Below are 18,127 nucleotides of genomic sequence, written 5' to 3' on the forward strand. Positions count from 1 at the left end.
TCTCTGGTGAAAATGGGGACGTCCCATTCCATAATGATAATTTTACTATTTATGTACCTCACGCATCTTATTGGGTTGCCCCAGCTCTCTGGGCAACTTCCAACATATACAAAAACGTAATAAAACATTAAACATTTTAAAAAAACTTCCCTATACAGTGGTACTTAATTCGTTCCGGAGGTCTGTACTTAACCTGAAACTGTTCTTAACCTGAAGCACCACTTTAGCTAATGGGGCTTCCTGCTGCTGCCGTGCCACTGGAGCATGATTTCTGTTCTCATCCTGAAGCAAAGTTCTTAACCTGAAGCACTATTTCTGGGTTAGCGGAGTCTGTAACCTGAAACGTATGTAACCTGAAGCGTATGTAACACGAGGTACCACTTCAGATGACTCGGCTCCAACAAAAATAGGGACGTTTTGGGATCAAATCAGAAACTGGGATGGCTTCTCTAAATCTGAAACATCCCTGGAGAATAGGAATGCTTGGAGGGTCTATCATGTCATTTTCATAGGTGGCCCCACATAGTGTACATTACAATAGCCCAGTCTAGAGGTTACCAGAGCATGGATTAATGTAGGTGGACTATCCTGGTCTAGAAGAGGCTGCATGATCAGCTTGAGCTGGGCATAGGCATTCTGGGCCACCAAAGCCACGTAGGTATCCAATGGCAAAGATGGCGTAGGAGAACAGGTTTCCTTCTTTGTGGGCAGGCTTCGCTCCCAGTCCTTGGGAGATAGTATCCTGTAGGTGATACAATTAATCCTATCTTATGGACCACAAGACTGCAGCTCCAGAAGAAGGAAAAACGGATGTTGGAAAAGGAAAGGAGAATATTATATTTCATAAATTCTACAGTAACAATTTAAAAAATATTTTCGTATTAATTTTTCACATTGCAATGTAATCGGGGAGGGGGAGAGGAAATGTTCTTTTTAAACAAATGGGACTGAAGAGGTTTTAGGACTCCATGCTATGTTTTGCGTAGGCTTTGCTTTTAATTTGTAGCATAGCTCATTTTGGATTCACTTTGTTCCACCTTGCTTTATTTTAATACTAATTTTTGAAAAGGAAATTAGACACTGAGAAGACCCAAGCCAAAGCATCCAAAATCAACTTTAGAATTAAATCGTTCTTTTAAACCATAGTTTTTTCTCAGTTATTAAAAAATACTGTGTAAGTGAAAACAATATTGAAAACATTGACCTGTGTTTATATTACCAAGGTTTCATAAAAATACTGCAAATAAACCTCGGAATGTTTTATCCCCTTTCTCATCGTATTTTAAAACAAATCCTTAAGAGGTACTTTCCATTAATAGTTGTAATGTCATTTTATCATTACCTGCAAATTCCAAAACACCGTTTTGTCTTAAAACTCGATAATGAAGGTTATTTCTTTTAGTACTTAAGCTTCTATAGGATCATAAAGCTTGTCTGCAGGTGAGATTTAGTTAAATCCTTTGAATATTTAAGAAGCATTCCTGAACCTTTCGCCAAAAAAGTGACAAGATTAGCACGTAAAAGTTTATTGACAGGATGCATAATTGAAAAGATTGCGTGTGAAAGTTTTTAATGATTTTTAATAGATATAGTGGCAGTTTTAAATGCTGTGATTATACCTATTTATTGAAATACCAAAGGATTATGTGAAGTCATTTTCATAGGTAATGGTGCAACAGCACTGCAACCGAAGCAGGTGGAGATTACATGTTAGCAATGCATATGGTGTTCAGCTTGTCTGGTCTTGTCAGCTGCTTCCATGCTGGTTAGAAATAAAATTAACACCAATGCCAGATGCTTGCTATCAGGAATATAATATAATAATATAATATAATATAATATAATATAATATAATATAATATAATAATATAATATAATATAATACAATATAATTAATATAATAATATGTGTGTTTGTGTGGATTTAAACTTTTTTAAAAGACCTGCTATTGAATAAATAAAAAAATCCTTCATATATACATGCAAATCTTAAACTTTGTTGCTTTTTCAGTTATTTATTAAAAGTTTATCTATTTACCCCAAAGGTTAAATCCAAATGCCTTGACTCTATGTCTGTGTAAACAAAGCAGGTAACAGTACCCTATTTCTATGTAACCAACTTGTGAAATAGTTTGCATAGTTTCACTTAAATACTAATAGATTAGTTATGATAATTTCAAATTAACTTACTTAATTGCACACATTACTATTATTACTATTGTTATTTAAAAAAATATACTGCCCATCATCACAAGATCTCAGGGCGATTCACAGAATAAAATGCAAGGTACAAACACAAGTAAATAGTTAAAATGAAAACAGCAAAACAATAACCCCCCCCCCTTTCCCACAAATGCATGTAAAAGGCTGTAAAATGCATCAGCCAAAGGCCTGGTTAAAGAGGAACATTTTTACGTGGTGCCTAAAAATATACAGTGGTACCTCTAGTTATGAACTTAATTCGTTCGGGAGGTCCGTTCTTAACCTGAAACTGTTCTTAACTAGAGGCATGCTTTTGCTAATGGGGCCTCTTGCTGCCGCTCCGCCGCCGGCACAGAATTTCTGTTCTCATCCTGGGGCAAAATTCTCAACTCGAGGTAAGTCTTCCAGGTTAGCGGAGTTTGTAAGCTGAAGCATTTGTAACCAGAGACGTTTGTAACTCGAGGTAGCACTGTATAATGAAGGCGCCAAGCGACCCTCCCAGTGGAGAGCATTCCACAAATGGGGAGCCAACCCGTTCTCGTGTTGCTATCCTCCAGACCTCGTGAAGAAGGGCCTCAGATCTTTGCAGAGTCTGGGATGGTTTATATGGGGAGAGGCGGGTCCTTGAGGTCCTTGCAGTAAATCTTCTGAGAATCACTAAGGTTACTCTCAATAAAGTGTGTGCAGGAGTAGAATTGTCTGCTGCCAAGGTGCTCGGCCTTCGTTGGCACCCTGAACGTGACTCTTAACTCCTTAAGCTTTGTTTACAGCTGACTTACTCAGTATTGCACTCAGCACACACTTTGCTTCTTAAGCTCACATGTAGCTGCTGTGTGGCGGAAATCTTAGCTTCCTAACTCTGGTCACTTAACAAACGCACCTTTTGTTTTGTAAATGCCTCCTTTCTGATCCAACATTTGGCCTTTCCCTTTTATTTAGGGAACCTTTTAAGGCCCTTCATCCTGTCCAGACTCCCTGGTATTCAGTCTGCCTGTTCTCCGTGGGTCACTCCAGGACAGGTTGCTCCAACTCTGGATAGCCTTTTCTTTCTACCTCCGCTAAAGGAAGCTGCCATACTGAATCAGACCATTGGTCCATGTAGCTCAGTATTGTCTGGCAGTGGCTTGCCAGGATTTCCGAGATGGAGCCTCTCCAAGCCAGGAGGGAGGGGAGAGGCAGCAGAGAATCTGGTGTGGTGCAAAGAGAGCAGCAGATATTTGCTGTGCTTGCGCCGTGCTGACCTCACCCCTCCCAGCATGCACAGTGATGTGGCTGATGAGGGGCCAGCAGCATGGAAGATTCCAATGCCAGCCACTCACCTGTTATTATGTGCCAATTTGGCATTTATTTCTATGAATCAAAAAGCAACAGGAAGATCTTCTTGGGTGTGAAAGGGAAAGGTGGAGAAGAAATGTCATCTGTTATATTTTTATTGAAATATATGAGCGCAAAGTTCTCAGTTACTGTACCCGAATCTTGCTGCCCCTCCAACCAAAGCTGTTGTTATGAAGCTATCAGGATTTTATACCAGCAGTAACACCCCTTTTTTGCTATCTTCAAGCTATGAGCAGAGCTTCATGTCTAAAGGTATTTATGAATCGGTAGAGATGCCTATACTTTGCAGCATATGCCCTTTACATCTGCGAAAAACATTTTTAGATCTGTTGTCTTGGATAAATTTTGTGTCATGTTTAAAAACGTCTCTAAGAGAAAGGAGATGTAAATGTATGGAAATAAGCAAATGACAGAGGGCAATAACGTTTCAAATTAATGTTTCTGGTGTACATAGCATAATAGAATCGTAACGAAAGAGCACGGCCAAGCTCTCACTTCTAATTGCATGTTTTCAGTTCATTCTTTTTGGTTGTCTTTTCCCCATCGTTTCAAGAGTACAGCTTACTGGATATAAAATGTGCAGTGGCTTTAGTATTCCACAGGGTGTCATGAGGTAGTTGTTAGAACCGCTATTAGTGCAGAAAGGAAATGAACATGGTCTACCCTCTTCTGAACACTAACAAGTGTTCTGTTTCTAGATTCAGGTAGGTAGCCGTGTTGGTCTGACACAGACGAAATAAAATAAAAAATAATATAAAAAAATTGTCCAGTAGCACCTTAGAGACCAACTAGGTTTGTTCTGGGTATAAGCTTATACGAGGAACAAACTTAGTTGGTCTCTAAGGTGCTACTGGACAATTTATTCATTTTTTAATTGAAGTGTTCTATTTGGTAGTATAGTGTGCACTATAAAACAACCAGTTCTTAGCTCTTTAGCATGTATTCTCTTTTTTTCTGCATAAGATGAACACACATAAATGAAAGCATTACTGTGGACAGATCCTTTCCCAGGGCAGAGCCATTCCACCTTCTCACACAACATGCACAGGTTTAGTCTGTTCCCCTCTATAACCCAGGGTAGCAGTGGTCCCTGAAACTTGCTTTATTTGTTTGTTTAGCTTTTAAAAGGCACTTGGTCAAAGATAGGGTGTTACTTTAGCTGCTGAGGCACACGTTTCTCCTTGCATAACTGTATACATGCCAACAGAGACTGATGCCTTACAGCACAATTCTGTTGGTCACGTGGCAAGCTCCATTTGTTTTAGTAATGCTTAACCATTGCATAACTGCAGGCTACCCCACTTGAATAACTGGGGTCATGTTGGAAAGGGATAAGGTGAGGAGAGTTCAGGAAATATATTCACTCAAAGCCAGTCAGTGATACCCACAGTGAAAAGGAATGCTAATTATTTCCATTGCTCTCAAGTTGCACAATATAAAGAGGGCATGATTTGTTTGAGATATGCCATTTCATACTTACTTGACCTGATTCATGCCAAAGATTCTTTCCTCTTAAGAGCCTGCTGTTGAGTGTTGATTACAGAGGACCAAATCATATGCTGGCTTTGCACTAGCGGCATCCTTAGGTCAGCTGTCATCTCCATTTCATTTTCTGTGATTGTTTCAATGATAGAGGAAGCAGCAGCTGAAGGCTTGCCCTCTACCTAATTAACATGCTGCAAAGGGTTACCAGAAACACCCTCCTGAAAGGTATTCATCACTCATCTTAAGCACTTGCATTTCCCTTCCGTGCAACGATGCAAAAGCTCGGCACTGAATGAGTTGCAGTGCCGTGTTGGATGTTTGCTGCTGCAACAAATCGTATTTTAAACCTCCCATTACTGAAATGAAACTCCTATTTGGGTCTTCTCTTGAAGACAGTACCAAGGCATGATGCAGAATGCAGATCTCCACTATTTGAATTGGGTGGAACGTCTGCACAATAAGGATATTTAAAAGTAAGTTATCAGCAGCAGCTTCATAGTTAAATAGTGATTAAATATTTAAATAAATGAAGCTAAAAACCTTTCTTTCAAGGTGATCTAGCAAAGTCAGATCCTACTTCAGAACAGCTTTTCAGCAAGGGGGAAAGGTAAAAAAATAAAATGGCTTATATGTAAGTTTACGTAGGCCATGACTGTTCTGATCCTATACTTCAGGCAGAGGCAAACTTCGGCCCTCCAGATGTTTGGGACTACAGTTCCCATCATCACTGACCACTGGTCCTGTTAGCTAGGGATGATGGGAATTGTAGTCCCAAACATCTGGAGGGCCGGAGTTTGCCTATGCCTCCTATACTGAGTCAAGCCCAGACCCACCACACTTTAGGCCAGGTTTAACATGGGCTTGCCCCCCCCCCCCAGCCTTTATCACTATCAACTTCCCTTTCTCTACCCAAAGATACTCACATGAAACAATGGCTTATGTTGATGTTCTGGTTAGTTCCTAGATACGTAATTGCTACAAATATGACACATGCGGTACCATCTAGCTCCCCTGGAACCATGAAAAAGCTAGTTCTCATTGTACCCTTGATTCCTGGGTGCTCCTGTATGCTGCCAAACACCCTTGTAGCAGCATCTAGTGCCTAACAGAAGTTCTGCCATGAACCATCCTACTCCCCTTTTAGGGAAGTTTTGGTAGGAAAAAGGGGGCATAGGAACCTCTGCATCCTAAAGTAAGTGTATGTTATTAAAGGTAAAGGTAAAGGTACCCCTGCCCGTACAGGCCAGTCTTGACAGACTCTATGGTTGTGCGCTCATCTCACTCTAGAGGCTGGGAGCCAGCGCTGTCCGCAGACACTTCCGGGTCACGTGGCCAGCGTGACGAAGCTGCTCCGGCGAACCGGCACCAGAGCAGCACACAGAAACGCCATTTACCTTCCCGCTATAAAGCGGTACCTATTTATCTACTTGCACTTAAGGGTGCTTTCGAACTGCTAGGTGGGCAGGAGCTGGGACCGAACGATGGGAGCTCACCCCGCCGTGGGGATTCGAACCCCCGACCATGCGATCAGCAAGTCCTAGGTGCTGAGGATTTACCCACAGCGCCACCCGCATCCCTATATGTTATTAGGAGCATGCTAAAACTCCTAATTTTGCTAGAACCAGTGCTTTTTTTCTAGAAAAATAGGTGCCGGTAATCACCATAAAGTTGTTACAGTAAGTGCCACACTTTTTAACAACAGCAAAAAAGAGGTGCCAGGACTGCGTAGCCTTGAGTACCTCCTGGGGGGGAAGCGCTGATGCTAACACTTAAACAAATCTAAAACAAATCAGTTTCAAGCATACGTTGGAAACTCGCATTAAGGATTGAACCGAGTGAGGTTGCCTTGCACCAAGATCTTTCTGTTTTGTTGGCTGTTGGAGATTCACAGAGGTTAAAATCAGAACTGAATGATTTCGGACTATGAACATTTCAGTAATGTGTTTGCTGTATTTTAAACCTCCCCACCCCCGCACCAAGTGTTCATGAATTGCCTGCTTTTGCCAACAGAGCTTGCCATTCTAAAGCCTCCTTTTCATAATCAGTACTGAGTAACCTTGCATTCTTTGTTTTAAAGATTGAAAATCTTCAGGAGCAACTTAGGGATAAAGACAAACAGCTAACCAATTTGAAAGACAGAGTGAAGTCGTTGCAGACTGATTCCAGTAACACAGACACGGCTCTAGCAACGTTGGAAGAAGCTCTATCAGAAAAGGTATGGTTTTGTTGAACACATCCTTTTAGGAGCAGGTTCTGATGTTCTAGCTGCTAGTTCGATTGCACAAATAATTGCACACAATAATTCTGCTTTTGGGGGCAGTATTTGCACTGCATGGTTAGGAAGTCCCAGTGCCAGTTTTGGTGGGTAGGGGGATTTCTGAACAACCAGGCATCATGGAAGCTGCTGCTGGAACATTTGTAAGTGTCCACTGTAAGTGTGAAGAGGATTAGCCCCTGTTGCGTCCTTGCTCACATTAAGCTGCAGTTACTTTTGTGTTGCTAACAATTTGAGATAACTGTGGTATTGCTGGAAATAAGCAGTTGAATGTGCCCGATACAGAGCTTTCAGCCACTGCAATTTAGTTCTTGCTTGCTTTTGTGATAAAATGCATGTAGATTAGGCCTGTAAGGGGGATAGATATATACACCAGGAATGCTTGCCAATGCAAATAATACTAGAAAGGATACATTGTTGGGATTTCATCATGTTAGTGGTTAATCAAAGACAACATGGTGTATTAGGGTATTTTAACATGTGTTTTCAACATCTAGCGCATGGAGATTACAGTTCAATTAATCTTCGTTTTGTGCTTTAGAATTATGTTGTTTAACCTTTAATAAAATATAAAAATTAAAGCATGATTAACAGCACAGATGCTTTTGGGATCATGCTTGTACTATTTGGGAAGGAAAATATTTTTAAACAATTTTAAGAAATGTCCATAAGCCATAACTTTATACAACAGCTTCCTATTAAAATAGATGGCCAGACAATTTCACTGAATTTTGGTGAAGCTACTTTCCATACCAAACTTTGGAGAGACAAGGAATAGAATCAGTTTATCCACAATAACATTAAAATCAAGATGTGGCAAATATTTAAAATATGCAAACCTCTCAAAAATGTACCCCCCCTTCTGTTCAGTTTGATCAACTTCATTTTGAGTACGGTTGGGCCAAACTTGAAAAGGGGCTGCAACACCTGACCTGTGACCTGGCTAGCTTGCCTACCCTCCCTGATACTCCTTCCCCAAGAAGCAAAAGCATTTTGCTTCTTGTCTTCCCAACCCCAGTCCCTTTGGCAGGGATGCGCAACCTCAGGCCTAGGGGCCAGGTACAACCTTCCAGGCCCCTCTCTTTGACCCTCAGGAGTCTCCCAGATCACACACCCTCCTGAAGCACCCACAAATGTGCCACCCCTTCTTTGCACTCTCCTTGAATGTTTTCATCTGGAAGGAAAGCACCCCTGAATTCTGATGATGCTTCTTGTTGGCCCGGATGGAGGCTAGAGAGGCTGTTTGAGTGTAAAGAAACTAGCCTGCTGTACAAAGGGAAGTCCTCCCACATTAGTTGCTCTGCCCACTTTTGCCTCTGGCCTCAACCACCAAAGATGTGTGGTCCCTGGAAGGTTGACCACAAGGGAATGCAACCCTTGGTCTGAAGAAGGTTCCCCAACCCTGCCCTATGGCAAGGATTTCTTTCTTTCTTGTAAAGTGGGACAATTGAAAGGGAGTGTGGGGAGTGAGGAATCAAATGTCTGGGCCAAATTAGTCTCAAAACACACCATTTATTTCAGGCAAGCTTATAGAGGGAGTAGGGAGGCTTTGAGAGGGATGGGAGATTGGACTGCTTGAGCGTTCTAGTCAAACACTGAAATGGATTGCACACTTAAAAAGCCTTGTTGTTTTTTGGGGGCCTAGCATGCAGGTACTCACCCATACCTAATAACAGAAGTTCCGTGCCTAACTGGAAACTTGTGCTGCCCATATAAACACTAAAGTGACACATTTCCTCATGCCTCACTCTTCTACATGAAATTTCCATGGCTGTGGACTCTACTGCCCATATCTGTTGTTGTTTTTTGCAATCTTAAGTGTAGCACTAATGAGAGAGAGAGAAAGGCTGTTAGAACAGTGATGGCCAAATTGGCCCTCCAGCTGTTTTGGGACTACAGTTCCCATCATCCCTGACCACTGGTCCTGTTAGCTAGGGATGATGGGAGTTGTAGTCCCAAAACAGCTGGAGGGCCAAGTTTGGCCACCACTGACTTAGAAGCTATAGTGAGAGAGAAGGTGAAGACCAACAACTTCCATGAGGGGTGGTTTGGAACTGAGGGTATTGAAACTGGAGCAGGAGGAGAACAGGAATCAAGTGTATAGGAACCCAGGCTTATCCATGTGGTCCATCTCAATATCCTCACAGGGTGAGATGCGGGTTAATGTTATGATAATATCCAGTAATAATCATATGTTAAATGAATACTCTCAAACTCTGTTTGACTTCAAACGGATGCCTAAAGTATATCTAAATTTGTAATTTGCCTTACTTTAGAAGGTGAACCAGGATTATGTGCAGTTCAGCATTGCTATCAACCTAAGGACTTCCAGTTCTTCTGGGGGGAAAAAAGCTTTTAAAATGCAGTAGCTAATAATACCTGTTCTATATCAACATTCTTATTTCAAGATCTATCTCAAGATCATTGGTCTTAGAGTTGATTATTTTTCTATGTCAAAAAGCTCCAAATGTGTATGCTTGAAAATTCCCTTGACTGAGGCCTTATTACTTGGTTAAATAAATGTCTTCTCTTGAATGTTAAAAATCTCACAATAATATTAAACATTAGTTATATATTTGTATATGTAGCACAATGCCCAGCTTTTCCCATACATAACAGAAAGAACTTTCATGTCATGTACTATATTGTATTACAGCAGAAAAGAACTAAGCTTATTGGAGAAACACAAATATTTGCACTTCCTTTTAAGTGAGTGTGCACTAACAGCTACCTTCTGAAATGAAGCTTACATTTTCACCTGAGTACATCTCCTGTCAGAGAGTATCATAAAATGATACTAGCTCAGGCTGAGATAGCAGTATATTGAAAACAGTTGTTTGCCCAGTAGGAAGAGAGAAGTGGGTAGTTGCGCTGGAAACGTAAGCTTACATCCTTCTAGGAAAACCATTTATAGATCAACACTCCCTTTTCAAAACTGGTTTTCAATGGGATACAGGGGGACGATATTGTGGGTGGGGTAGGGAATCAAAAGGTCATTTGACAAGGTAGGATGCACAGTTTGTGACCCATCAAGCCAAATGCTACAATTTGCCTGCCCTGCATAGAAGCAGACTAGTGGCTCAGCAGATTCACCGCTGGTCTAGGAATTCAGAAGCAGAGGGGTGTTCTCAAGCACTTGGCAAACCACAACATGCTGGCTGATAGGCTGTGTTGAACTCGATAGGTCATATTTGTGAAGCCAGACGTACGTGCATTGAGCTGTGCAGTTTCTTGGATTGTGACCTCATTCTTAATGTTCCTCTAATGACAGCAAATCCAGAATGGCTGTTTAAAATTATTTATTATTTGAGCCTCTTACAAGCCCCCATTTGTAGAATGCTCTCCCCAGAGAGGCTCACCTGGTGGCTTCATTACATATCTTTAGATGCCAGGTGAAAACATTCATCTTTTCCCAGGCCTTTGGCTAATGTTATGTATTTTTGTGTTTTTATATTGCAAACCACCCTATGATCCTCAGATGAAGGATGGTGTGTGTGTGTGTGTGTGTGTGTGTGTGTGTGTGGTGTCACATATTTTCCAAGCTGCTGGTTCAAGTTATAAAGTGTAACCATGTTTTCACTATTTAGGAGAGAATTATAGAGCGATTAAAGGAGCAGAGGGAAAGAGATGACCGTGAAAGGATTGAAGAAATTGAATCCTTTAAAAAAGAAAACAAAGACCTGAAGGAAAAAGTTAATGCTTTGCAAGCAGAGCTAACAGAAAAAGAGGTCAGTGTTTGCAATTAATTGATTCAAATTGCTTATAGTTTTACAGTCGCAGAGTGAGATGTTTCAGGTGAAAGCAAATATATTTAAATAATTTGGGATGTAATATCTCCAAAGCAACCATATTTCTGGGCTTCCAACTTTTACATATACTGTAATTTAATAATGGCTGGGCTTCAAACATGCCATTCCAGGAACAATTTGGACCCAGCAGAGGCTTCCAGGAATTAAAGGTTACTTCATTTCTGTCCTTATCTTTTAAACTTTGCTTTGCATGATTGTGCTAATTGTAGCTGTAACCCAGGAAGTCCCTGATTCAAAACTCACTTCAGCTATGAACTCTCTAGGTGGCCTTGGCCAAGGCATTTTTCTTTCCGCCCTCACCCCTTCCACTCTCAGCTGCAGATGGACTTCATAAGACTGACTGTTGTAAGGATTACACAGATAACATATGCAAAGTTCTTTGAATAACATACCGTGGCATGTAAATGATGGCGGTAATGAGAACAATGTCACACTGTAATTTTTTCGCTGAGCCCCATAGGCATAGCTAGGATTTTTGTTAGGGGCCAGGCATCTGCGGGGGGAGGAGAACCTTAATTAATTGAGTACTTTCTACACTTTTCAGTAAATATTGTGTCCCCCTCCCCTTGGCTACGCCCATGCTGAGCCCTACCATCCTGGCCCTTTGAGAACTGATAATAGCAGTAAAGAGGAGACGAGACACATTAAGAAAGTTATTGTATAATCTCACCCTGTTGGAAAGAATCAGAGACAAACAAGGCTAAAGTTGTGTCACTATGTTGGTTGGACCTATTCAAAACTATGAAGATGCCTCTCAGGCTTAATGTGATAGCACTAGAATTATGTCCTGCTCCTGGAGGCTAGTACTTGGGCATGTTTATGAGATTGTTCTTTTGAGGCTGCAGTGGAAATATTTGCTGCTATATATATGTCAGAACCCATGGTTTTTCCACAACTGCATTTGCAAATGTATGTTCTGCTTAATGATTAATAATATTAGTGATGTCTTAATATTTCCCCGTTGTGTTGGTGCAGAGGCTGAGACATCTGCATAAATTGGAAGCCCCCTCCCTTTCCCCTGTAAACCGGCAGGTCTGCAACTCCACATATATTTAAGAAGCCCATATTTTGTTGTTGTTGTTGTTTAGGTTTAAAGTGGGTCCACTGCAATTGCTTAGAGATAGAAGAGCCCCAGTAAAGAATCAAAAGAGGTTCACTGAACTTAATAAATATCCACTATTGTCTGTGATCATCAGTTTACTTTCAGTTAGGCCAGAAGCAGGGTAAGTGGGCAGTGTATACATGTGCCCACAGAGGCGCTATGCTCCTATGCTGCTGATTTCCTCTAAGCTCTTTGCAGCAGGGACTAAACATGGTGTCGGGCTTTCTACCAATGGCTCATTACCTATGTGCTCTGGAACATAATTGCAGCTGTGCTTTAGAGGACGGCACCTCACAGTCTCCAAGCCCGCTGTAAAAGGCTTAGTAGGGATTAAAAATTGGTTCTATGTTTTCTGGTAACCTTCTCTTTCAATTGTCTCTTTTATATATATTACATGTATTTAGTCTAGCTTAATTGACCTCAAAGAACATGCATCATCATTGGCTTCGGCTGGACTGAAAAGAGACTCCAAGTTAAAGTCTTTAGAAATAGCCATAGAGCAAAAGAAGGAGGAGTGTAGTAAGCTAGAAGCACAACTGAAAAAGGTAAATACTAACAACAGATCTTATTTCCAATGCATGCCTGCGTTTCTGCAGTGAAATATGTCATCTGTTAGTTTCAAGTTGAAACTACTGTTAATGAATGGAAATGTGTTTGTTTATTAAGCTTGAAACCTGTCAGCAGTTTTAAAATAATAATACTGTATTATTATTGCCATTTTAAAAAGTTGTCTTCAGCAGAAAAGCCTTGTAAATATATACGGGAACATTTTTTTTTAATGTACAGCAAATTTAATCACATTTAGTCTAAATGATTTTGTCAAAATGATTTGGAAATCATGTTAGCACATTTCTACCATACATTGTTTCTCTTTCCTATGTGAGTTAGTATTGTGTATGTTCATCGTTGAAACACAAACTCATGGCATACTTCTTGGTTTCAGCATCATGTTTGCCTTCCACACCTTGTAAACGGGCTCATGTTGCCAATAGATCATTTAAACAAGGGCACAGTCGGGCCAAAGTTAAGCACATTTAACTCTCATTGAAAGTGCAACTTGGAAAAAAAATTCTTTAAATTTGGCTGTTGTGTGGCCCATACATCATTGTGGACAGGTGCTTGCAAAGTGATTAACTATATGAACATTAAATTTGACAAGGCAAAAGTGCAAGGACCCATGTACACCACATGGACAGAAGATTATACTTGTACAATCTTTTGTAAAGTCACAGGCAAGGGGAGAGACAGCCCAGTCCTCATATTTGGGTTGAATTGCCTGATCAGTGCTTGACAGTTCAAGATAGGTTGCAGCATGCTAAATGTCAAAAACACACACCAAAAGGTAATAATAATCATATATAAACAACATCAAGATGCAACCCCAAACAGTCCTAACTGGACTGAAATCTAAGATGAAACAACCTACCAAAATCAGTGCATTGTGCATAATATCCAGTGCACCAATGTAGGTTTAACATCCATACAATTCAAGGAGGGTGCATGCATGTGTGTGCATGCTGCAGTTAAGTTATGTGCTGAAACCACCCCTTTCACTCCAGAAGCTAAGGATATATTTGCACTTCATTGCTGGGCGGGTCTGACTCAACATCGTTTGCTGCCTGAAGCAAAGGACAAGATGGCGTCCCTTCCATTCCAGATGCAGAAGGTGACCAGGTTCTCAGTTGAACCTTACTTCAGCGCTGCGTCTGAAGACAGTAGGTTGGCTCAGGGGATGCATGCGCAACTGTGTGGCATGCACAGCTTTGTCCCTCAATACCTGCTCCCCAAGGTTGCTGTCATCACAACAATACAAACACAACACGTAGGCTAATAGTTAGTACAGAATATATAATAGAATAATGATATCATTCAAATTATAGGAATAAGCCAATCAAAGTCATATGTACAATATACAGTGGTGCCCCGCAAGACGAAATTAATTCGTTCTGCGAGTTTTTTCGTTCTGCGAGTTTTTCATCTTGCGAAGCACCAATGTGTATTGACGGTTTCCCATAGGAATGCATTGGCGGTTTTTTTAAAAAAAGGCGCAAGTCGTTTTGTCTTGCGAAGCAAGCCCATAGGGAAATCCGTCTTGTGAAGCAGCTCAGAAAACGAAAAACTCGCAAGACGAAAGAGTTTTTCGTCTTCCGAGGCATTCGTCTTGCGGGGCACCACTGTAACAGAGTGGTAGTGAGGACAGTCAAGCCGTGTGTTCAAAACAGATGTCTAAGGACAGTCCCTCAATAGTCTTTGAAAAGTTTCAACGGAAGACGCCTCAAAAGCCTCAAAAGGACAGTGTCTCCGGACAGTGTCTTCAAGATTGCTGTCGTGGCAGTACTGGCTGTAGTAGTGGGCTATGCAATGTTTAGCACATTAAAGAGCCAGATTTTCACAGATGTAACAGATCTCAAGTTTTTATACCAAGTGCTTAAAAAAAAATCTGTATTATTCATCAGCCATGTTTAGCAATATTCACTGGTTTGTGAGAAGAACAGGTGCTTCAACAATGAAAGTTTCAAATTTGAGGCGCTAAACAGAAACATGAATTGTTATTGATAATTGACCTCAAACAGTTCTTTTTAATGTATGTTTTATTTGGCAGCGTTGCTTAATTTTAGCTGAAATTCCAAACATTGTGTGAGAAGATGGTCATACAACAGATCTGCATGCTTAGTGTTCAGCCATTTGAACTTTTAGGAAAACCTAAGTTCGTGCATTTGGTTGGTGATGAAAGTGATGAAGTATTGATATGCCTTTGTTCCTATAGGTAGAGAGACGTTTTTTGAAACTTGCATTCCGCAGTAGTGATGGGTCAGGAAACTGCAGGAATGGTAGAACTGAAATATTTGTTAAAATTGGAAAATAAATTCCAGATGAAACTTCAAAAGCATGTTTTTAAATTTATCATTAAAAAAGAAAAACTTGCTTTTGGAAGTTGCATGTAACGTATCATTCCAACACACACACACACACACACTTTTTGATTAGTTTTTAAAAGAATGATTGAAATGATCAAATCACTTCAAACCACTTAAAGTACTTCTGTATTTACAAAAAGTAGCCCATTCACAACTGACCTGTTTCTTGTTCTGTTTATGCAGAGAAAACTGGCCTGAAAACAGTAATCAGGTGGCATATGGGTCTGTAAGCTATCTCTATATAACAGATCTTGACCTTTTTGCATCAGTGCTGGCTCCAGCATTTTGGGGCCTCTTAGGCATGGTATTGTCAGTGGCCTCCATTAACCTGGAAAAGTTGGGACACGCAAGTGAGAATTTCCTTAGACTGCATCTGATCTTGGATATTCTATGTAAAGTAAAAATGGCAGCATTATTTCAACCATGGGCCCTCTCTGGTCTTGGGGCCTTAACAGATAGCCAACCTGGCCACCTTCTGGAACCGACCCTGATTTAAATTATGTGAGGTTTTGGAGCTACACATAATTTAAGCTTGACGTTGTCACATTGATTATCCTACTTTTAAATAAGTGGCATGAGGACTGGAACCTTGTTTTACTGTTTAGCTTCAATTACAGTTTTTTGGGCCTCCCCTTAATAATTAGTATGATCATCTTTCCAACAACTGCTGGTCTTTAGTTCCCGCTGGCTACAATAACAGCAAGGTGTAATCAAGAAAGCATGTGTTAGTGTGCCTAAAGTTAATTTGTGGAGGTTAGGGTTTTTTCCTGCTATTTTCTCTGATTTTCTGCTAGTTCTTCTTTTCATATATTTTTGAGCTAGGAAATGGATAAAACAGGGAAACCGATTCACCAGCATCAAAATTCTTTCAGCTTTCAAAATGCCTTGCTGCTTTTCAAGCTGGCATAATTATACACCAACTGCCTTGGGGATGTGAACACAGAATCTATACAAGAGAACTACAACAAAAAGTGAAACTCACATATTTTATTACAGTATATTATACTGTAGGGTCATCATATTTCAAACAGCAAAAATCAGGACAGAAAAGTTGTTAAGCAGTTTTCCAGATATGTCTGGGAAATTCCGGACGTATGGCAAAACTGCTATAGTGTATCTTGAAATAATATATATATTGCATACCTATCCATTTCCCTTGAGTGGAGATAAAAAAAAATCATACTGTACAGTTAAAAATGAACACTAGGATATCCAACTTTACAGATGACAGTCCTCTATATGAAGGGCTGTCAGGTCTCTATTTCAAGGTATTGTCTATTTGATGGGCCTGTCTGGTTAAAAGATCAAGAATTATAAGAAGGGAGGGCAGAGCCCTTTAAGTTGCCCAATAGCAGATAGCTCCTGAACCATAGAGGTTGTCTCGCCATAGTTGTCCCTGCTGTCTTGCAATGTATACCTATTTAAATTATAGCAAATGTTTCTATATTCGCATCTGTGCACATAAACTGGCATGCAGCATTTTGTGCAAATCTGTGCCCTCTTTATGATGCATTTGCTCTGTTTTTTGGCGATGTAAGTGGCCACACTAGGCAGGATTATGAAGAGGGAGAACCAAAAATGCCATGGGAGAGATTCAGTTCACACATGGGATTCTGAGGCCTCCTCTGAAATTCAAGGAAGGGCTCTTTGCTGCACTTTCTTTCAATGCAGCAAAAGAATCCACAGTGGAGGGAGAAATCTGGGCAGCTTCACTGCATCCGTGAATTTTCAGGAGGCTCTTTGGATCAGAGCTTAATAAAAGAAAGCTTGCGGTGTGAAAGGCATGAGAGCATTAACAGAAAAATGACCCAATGGATGTTCGTTTTATAGACATTTTGCCTTCATGAATGAAGAAGTCATAGGGATTTTCTTTGTTTAACGGTTGTAAGTAATCCTTAAGCCATTTGTTCTGAAGTGGTCTCAGTGAATACCCTCGATGGAGGCAGTTTTGGATTTTCAATCACTGGCATCCTGTTCAAACCCTACCCCCCATTCCCACCCCAGTGATTGAGTTGTCATGGGGTCGTCATAAAGCTGAAGTCCCACAGGGTGGTAGAACTTCAGCGAGACTGCTCTAGAATAAGTGGTTTATAGCTTACAGCATCATTTGTTTTGCTTCCTTATGGACTATTCCACTTCAGAATGTCTTCCTTTTGTTCGCTGCCGCTTAGATTTCCTCACCACTACTGTTTGCCAAACTGTACTGTTCAGAATTCAAATAAAACTGAAATGCAGTTTTGTGTTAATATGAAAGGAAGGCCATAAATTTAATGATAAAGTTTAATTAATCTTTTATTATTACCATCTTTGAAGCTTTGGTGATAAATTGCAGCCTTGGCCAAAAGCACTTCTAGTGATTCATTGCTAGAGACCAGCACTTAATGTATCATCAAAAGTGGACAGCTTTCTGTATTTCATGGGTTATTTCACTTGAGAAAGGGAAAGTAACACAAACCTTAGATTTCTTACTCCAGCTATTCTTTTTTAGGAGCCAAAGTCAACATTTATTTTCCCCCAGTGCCTCTCACTTGCACTAAAGAATGTTTAGAAACTTAAATTTCTACTTAAAAAAAATAAAATTCCAAGTTCTTCTGTGCAAATGTGCTGGATTTGCTGAGCTAATACTGTTTTCCTGGATCTTTCCTTCTTTTCCTGTCTGTGCTTCATTCCTTCCCAACTTTGCAATGTAGCAAGCTGAACAGTTGTTCAATCAGATGTACAATCCAGTAAGTCATTTCAGAAAGTGTCCGCTGTAACATACGAAAGCATGAGGATCCATTTAACCACCACCATGTTGTCCTTCTTCCTCTGTGGAGCTTTGCAAAACAATGATGGCTTCATTTGCGTTGTGTTGAAATAAAGTGAGCTTTGCGGACTTTAAGGCTATTATATTTTCAAACGTTTGTGGGAAATTGTGTTTATTAGAAATTGGATCAGTAAGTTTTGCGATCAAATTTGAAGTGCCTTCAGGTCCTCAACTACTTCAGTGTAAGAAAGCATGC

At 40.4% G+C, this 18,127-nt stretch overlaps 1 protein-coding gene across 12 annotated transcripts in view; it reads left to right on the forward strand.

The window, feature by feature from the left end:
- ERC2 (ELKS/RAB6-interacting/CAST family member 2) overlaps positions 1–18,127 on the forward strand; it is a 521,838-nt gene that overhangs the window by 198,591 nt on the left and 305,120 nt on the right. For 6 of the 12 annotated variants that reach the window (XM_083420969.1, XM_083420962.1, XM_083420966.1 and 3 more), the window contains 4 exons: positions 7,099–7,236; positions 10,884–11,024; positions 12,612–12,752; positions 17,816–17,851. In XM_083420969.1, coding sequence (XP_083277095.1) covers positions 7,099–7,236; positions 10,884–11,024; positions 12,612–12,752; positions 17,816–17,851 — 456 coding nt within the window. The remainder of the gene's footprint in view (positions 1–7,098; positions 7,237–10,883; positions 11,025–12,611; positions 12,753–17,815; positions 17,852–18,127) is intronic. The other 6 variants (XM_083420965.1, XM_083420973.1, XM_083420963.1 and 3 more) reach the window with 1 other exon arrangement.

The sequence above is a fragment of the Podarcis tiliguerta genome (assembly GCF_965153285.1).
Source record: "Podarcis tiliguerta genome assembly, chromosome: 2".
NCBI classification, from domain to species: Eukaryota; Metazoa; Chordata; class Lepidosauria; order Squamata; family Lacertidae; genus Podarcis; species Podarcis tiliguerta.